At 47.3% G+C, this 6,752-nt stretch overlaps 1 protein-coding gene across 1 annotated transcript in view; it reads left to right on the top strand.

Annotated features, from left to right (window-relative positions):
* Window positions 1-1,009: 1,009 nt before the first annotated feature.
* Window positions 1,010-6,752, top strand: part of LOC119421047 (SH2B adapter protein 1) — a gene marked incomplete at its 3' end in the record, with an annotated part of 8,426 nt that continues 2,683 nt past the window's right edge. The window contains 6 exon segments of the mRNA XM_037688439.1: window positions 1,010-1,091; window positions 2,567-2,658; window positions 2,743-2,825; window positions 2,960-3,115; window positions 3,423-3,634; window positions 4,406-4,580. Coding sequence (XP_037544367.1) covers window positions 1,029-1,091; window positions 2,567-2,658; window positions 2,743-2,825; window positions 2,960-3,115; window positions 3,423-3,634; window positions 4,406-4,580 — 781 coding nt within the window.

Raw genomic sequence — 6,752 nt, 5'->3', positions numbered from 1 at the left:
TATGTGTGTGTGTGTGTGAATATGTATGTGTGTGTAAAAGAAAAACTAAGATCTAATATGATCTAAAAAAAAAACATCAACTAAATGTACATTAAGCACTAATGGTACAAAAACAATACACGAACATGAGTCTGTGGGCAGATGAGTTCAAATGAACACAGCAACATGAAATAGATCAGCAGCAACATGAAACAGATCAGCAGCAACATGTGATTTTTTTTCACAGTGATTTTTCTGATTAGATATTCAAAAGTCTAACAGCCTCAGCGTAGAAGCTGTTCCTCAGTTTAGTGGTTCTACACTTAATGCTCCTCAACCTCTTTCCTTTGGGGAGTGGGGCAAAAAGTGTGTGTGCTGGATGAGTGGGGTCCTTCATGATGCAGGTGGCCCTCTTCCTGCATCTGGAGGTGTTAGATGTCTGTGATGGTGGGGAGACTGACTCCGACAGACTTCTGTGCAGCCTTCACCACTCTCTGCAAAGCTTTTCTTTCTGCAGCTGTGCATCCTCCATGCCACATGTTGATGCTGGAGCATAAGATGTTCTCCACTGCACACCTGTAGAAGGAGGTGAGGACTGAGCTTCTCAGACCAGCTCGTCTCAGCCGTCTGAGGAAGTAGAGTCTCTGATGAGCTTTCTTCATCAGGCTGGTGGTGGTGTTGCCCCAGCTGAGGTTGTCATTCAGGTGTACACCCAAGTACTTGTAGCTGTAGTACTAAATATTATCTTACTACTAAATATTTATCTGACACTACAAAAAATATATACATATATTTCAAAATATTTTAATTTTATTATTTCATTATTTAATTTTTTTATGCCTTCAAGGTAATGTGATGAGAGGTGTGAGTGATGGGGCGGCACTCTAGCACCCTCTATCGGCCAGCCACCACTGCTCATACTGAAGAGTTTTCAGCTCCTCTTCAGAGCTTCTCTGGAGATATGTTGCTCCTCACATCAGATCTGAACGTGTTCCTGTTTGTCTCGGCAGTCGTCGAAGCCTCGGCTGACAGTTCCCTGCTGCTCCATCATGGATGTGAGGAGTACCACGGCGCTGGAGGTCCCTGATAAGGAGAACACCTTCCTGCTGCAGGTAGGGACTGTTTGCTGTTCTGGAGATTCTGATGGTTCTCGGATCAGTGACACATTCAGTTGTGCTCGTGGTTGTTCTCCATGAGTAATTCAGCGAGGAGTCTGGTAACCCCAGAGGTCAATAGGATGTTTTATTTTTTACAGCTCATCTACACAAAGTTTTTATTTATTTATTTTATGTTTATTTTGGGGTTTTTGCCAGTTTTCATTTAACAAAAACTCCATCCATCATTCATCTTTACCCACTTCTTCCTTTTTGGGTCACGGGGTCACTTGTGACATATCCAACTATCATTGTGCGAGAGGCAGGGGACACCCTGGACAGGTCTCCAGTTCATCACAGGGACACCTGGAGACAAACCAGACAAACAACAATTCACTCTCTCTCACACCTAGGAACAATTTAGAGTTATCAGTCAGTCTAACATGCATGTTTTTGGTCTGTGGGAGGAAACCAGAGTACCCGGAGAAAACCCACGCAGCATGGAGAGAACATGCAAACTCCACTCAGAAAGGTCCCCAGACCAGGATTTGAACCGTGGCAACCTTCTCGCTGAGAAGCAGCAGCTCTACCAACTGCGCCACCGTGCTGACCACAAAATCTATAATTCTTAAATAAATTCAGCAGGGCTTGGAAGACCTCATGCACTTTAAGTAATAGTTTTAAGTGTTTTCTTATTCACTCAAGATGTTTAAGCGTCTCTGGGTTTGTTCAGTGAGGGAGGAATGGAGCTTGGGATCATCATACGAACCGGAGCAGCTTTCACTGTATTGTGGAGTCTGAGCCGGTCCGTTGTGGTGAAGAGGGAGCTGAGCTGTAAGGAGAAGCTCCCTGTACTCTGCTTGGTCTATGGTCCTGCTCTCACCTGTGGTCCTGAACTCTGGGTAGAGACTGAAAGACTCATATCCTGGATCAAGGAGGTCTAAAGGAGTCCTCTGCCTGGTAGTTGGACGCACTTTAGAGATAGGGTGAGGAGTTCAGTTCTCCAGGAGAGATGCCGAATAGAACCGCTGCTCCTCCACATCGAGAGAAGCCAGTTGAGGAGGTTCAGACATCTGGTCTGGATGGACCCTGGATGCCTCCCTAGGGAGGTGCTCTGGACATGTCCTACGGGGAGGAGACCCCAGGGAAGTCTCAGGACATACTAGAGAGACTAAGTCTTTGCTGGTCTGGGAACATCTTTGAGTCCTCCAAGAAGGGCTGGAAGAGGTGTCTAGACCTCCATGATCCAGCTGCTGACCCTCAGACCTGAGTCCAAAACCAGAGGATGGACAAACGGATGTTATAACTCAAACTGTAAACATGAAGAGGACGACATTTCCTCGTTACTTCGAGTTACTTTAACTTTTAAAGACCTCCATTACAAACCAGGTAAATTCACCTATCAGGTACCTAAACGGAGCCTTTAGGTACCTGGATTCAGAATCCAACCGGGCCTCTTTATCACTAACTGTGTCCTGCTTTGCTGCTTGCAGCTGGAGACGTTGGCGCAGTACGTGATTGAGACACGAGACGCTGTTCAGATGAGGGCGTGGCTCAGCGACATCAGGAACGGCATCTGTCTCAGGTACCGATTCAGCCAGCCGTTGTTTCGGGGACCGGCATGTGTCTGGTTGTCTTTGAGGTTTTAACTTCCTTCTGTATGCCGCAGTGAGCAGGACGATGCAGAGGGGGGGTGTGGGGGACCGCTGGACATCAGCAGGACGCCAGAGATTGGAGAGCGTCTTTCTCAAGGTGAGTGTTGCTTATGAAGTGGGCAGGGCTTCAGGATAAACCCTGTCCAGTTCTGGTGAAGCTCCGTCAGACATTTGAATGAAAGTGGTTCTGGATCAGCAGAACTCCAGATGTTCTGTTCTTCTTTGCGTCAGTGTGTTACGGAGGAATCGGAGGCTCCTCCCCTCTCATGGACCCGCTCCCTCCGGAGTTGCCTCCTCGAGCTCCTCTCGACGAACCAGACGGCAGGATTCTCGGAGCGGGCGGGGCTAGTCTGGGCACACCTTTTGCAGAGACGCCAGATGCCACAGGTGAGCAGGTTTTACGTATTAAAAATAAACATGTAAAATGTGGGGGGGATTAAAGAGGCGCCAATCAGCAGGAAGATAAAACTGTTAAATTTAAATTTCTGTTAAAATCCTTCTGAAATAAATAAAAACGGTTCTGTGTGATGCTTTTCTGCACAGTTCTGTAACAAACAGCAGAATTGTTGTTGCAGATCAGCAGAACGTTCCACAGAAACCATGAAGGTTCTGTCGGACCTTCATTCTGCTCAGCAACCAGGACGTCAAATGTGGTCCAACAGAACACCTCTAACCTCATGAACCGGTTCTGCAGGTTCCTTCCTGTTTTCTGACGTGGGCCCAGCCGAGACCGTGGAGCACCCGCTCAGCGAGTGTCAGTGGTTCCACGGGACCCTATCGCGCCTCAAAGCGGCCCAGTTGGTTCTGGCCGGAGGCCCGTCGAGCCACGGCGTGTTCCTGGTCCGGCAGAGCGAGACACGGCGTGGAGAGTACGTCCTCACCTTCAACTTCCAGGGCAAGGCCAAGGTGAGTCACAGAACGCTAGTCCAGACCTGGACTGAAGTCTCTGTGGGGACATGTGTTGATATGTGCTGCTGATCTCATACTGCTGATTATTTCTTGCTGCTTTATTCATTCATTCGTACTCATCCACCCACAAAGACTCATGTTCTTGCTGCTGCTGTTTGGTGTATTGTCTTACATTATAAAGGGGAGTGGTGGTGCAGAGCTTAGAGAAGATGGGCCTGTGATCGGAAAGTTGCAGGTTCAACTCCCAATACTGTCAACATCAAAATGTGGGTGGAAAAGGTGAAACACCCACACCTGTCTCCACCCTCATTCACCCCACTCTGGGCCCCTGAGTAAGGCCCTCAACCCCCACCATCTGCTCCTAAACAGGTCTGTCTTGAAAATGAGTTCTCGTGACTCAGTGAGACTTCCTGTATAAATAAAGGGTAAATGGAAAAAAATATATATTGTTTAGCATAATTAGATCTTTTAGCATATCGTTTGATGTTTGTTTAGCGCATTTCTTAGTTTATATCTAAGATCCTTTTTACACTTTTATATTTTTGCTATTGTTGGATGTAACTGGGACCCGGAGCACATCGTTCCACCTCATGAACCACATGATGCGGATGACAGTAAAGAACCTTGAACTTGACACTGAGAGTTGTCCAGACCTGGACTGAAGTCCAGTCCAGGTGTTTGTGGGTGGAGCTCTGTAAGGGTTTTGAATATTTAGGAATGTCTTCTGAGGTCTGGTTTTCAGGGTTTTGTCTTTGTGTTCCCCCACAGCACCTCCGTCTGTCCCTGAACGAGGACGGGCAGTGCCGAGTGCAGCACCTATGGTTCCAGTCCATCTTCGACATGTTGGAGCACTTCCGGGTCCACCCCATCCCCCTGGAGTCCGGCGGCGCCTCTGACGTCACGCTCATCAGCTTCGTGGGCGCCACCGCCGTCCGACAGCCAGGTATGAAGGGTGTGGGGGTTGAGTCCAGGTCGGGTCCGTATGATCAGAACCTGAACCGGACAGGTGTTTCTGCATGAGCCTAATCACATCTGTCATCCTGATTCTGGAGGTTCTGAACCAAAGCTAACTGGACTTGTCTCTGTATTGGACCATCACAGACCAGGTTCTTTTCCGTCTCGTGAAACCGAAGCTTCTTTCACAAAGCGCCTCAAGTCGCAGCACTGAGGCATTGTGGGAAACTGAGATCAACACCTCTGCACCGAGCCGACAGTTTGACTTCGAGCAAACTCTGATTGGTCTCCTCTGCACCCTCGACCCGTCTCCATGAATGACAGTTCACAGATGCCCCTTTTCCATTAGTACCTTTAGTATTGGTACAGCATGGTTCTACTCAGCTCGGTACGGTATACGTTGTGTTTCCATTATACTTTCAGTACTGGTTCCAGTGGGTGTGGTTCAAATTGACATAACACACCTCATCAGCTGGTGGTGGTAAGACCCTGAAGCTGGTTTCAGTACAGGGTGAGAATTTATTTTGAAGTTTCTGGTAAATTAAAAAGAATATGGATTATTAAAATGATCAAATTAAACTATATCTATATATATACTGCTCAAAAATTTAAGGGAACACTAAAATAACATCCTAGACCTCAATTAATTAAATATTTTCATTGACAAACTTTATTATTAACACAGTGGAATTGACTGAGATAAAATAACACAAAAATTATCAATGTACATCAAAATTATTACACCATGGAGATCTGGATTTGAATTCATACTCGATATGAAAATGGAAAATAACATGACAGGCTGATTCAACGTCAATGAATATTCCTCAAGACAAGTCTAAATGAGGCTCAGTAGTGTGTGTGTGGCCTCCACGTGCCTGTATAACCTCCCAACAACGCCTGGGCATGCTCCTGATGAGACGGCAGATGTTCTCCTGAGGGATCTCTTCCCAGACCTGGATTATAGCATCAGTTAGCTCCTGACAGTCTGTGGTGCGATGTGGCCTTGGTGGATTGACTGAAACATGATGTCCCAGATGTGCTCAATTGGATTCAGGTCTGGGGAACGGGCTGACCAGTCCATAACATCAGTGCCCTCATCATGCAGGAACTGCTGACACACTTCAGCCACATGAGGCCTAGCATTGTCATGCATAAGAAGGAACCCAGGGCCCACTGCACCAACATATGGTCTCACAATGGGTCTGAGGATCTCGTCCTGGTACCTTATGTCAATCAGGGCACCTCTGGTTAGCACATGGAGGGCTTTGCGGCCACCCAAAGAAATGCCTCCCCACACCATGACTGACCCACCACCAATCTGGTCATGCTGGAGGATGTTGAAGGCAGCATAACGTTCTCCACGGTGTCTCCAGACTCTGTCACATGCGCTCACTGTGAACCTGCTTTCATCCGTGAAGAGCACAGGGCGCCAGTGGCGAATCTGCCGATTTTGGTGTTCCCTAGCAAACGCCAATCGTCCTGCACGGTGTTGGGCTGTAAGCACAGGCCCTATATGTGGACGTCGGGCCCTCATACCACCCTCATGGAGTCTGTTTCTGACAGTTCGAGTGGAAACATGCACATAGGGCCCTGGCAGTGGACCTCCTGTTCCTCCTTGCACAAAGGATGAGGTAGTGGTCCTGCTGCTGGGTTGTAGCCCTCCTACGACCCCCTCCATGTCTCCTGGTGTACTGGCCTGTCTCCTGGTACCTATTCCATGTTCTGGACATTGTGCTGAGAGACGCAACAAATCTTCTTGCCACCGCTCGCATTGATGTTCAATCTTGGATTAGCTGCACTACTTGAGCAACTTCAGTGGGCTGTAAAAAACACCTCATGATGCCTCTGTGTGACAGCACTGAGAACATGAAAAAGTGGCTAAAAGTTCAACCAGAAAGGACAAGAACGGAGACATGACCTGTGGTCACCACCTGCAGAATCACTCTTTTATAGGGGTTGTCTTGCTAATTGCCTCTCATTCCACTTGTTGTGTTTCCATTTGCACAGCGGCAGCTGAAACTGACTAACTGGTGACGCTGATTCCACAAAGGTGTGACTGATTTGGAGTTGCATTGTTTTGTTTAGGTGTTCCCTTTATTTTTTTGAGCAGTGTATATACAGTACACATATATATATATATATATATATATATATATAT

Source organism: Nematolebias whitei, chromosome 15 (assembly GCF_014905685.2).
Source record: "Nematolebias whitei isolate Nwh7 chromosome 15, NemWhi1, whole genome shotgun sequence".
Classification (NCBI taxonomy): Eukaryota; Metazoa; Chordata; class Actinopteri; order Cyprinodontiformes; family Rivulidae; genus Nematolebias; species Nematolebias whitei.
This window is presented reverse-complemented; position numbering and strand designations above follow the sequence as displayed.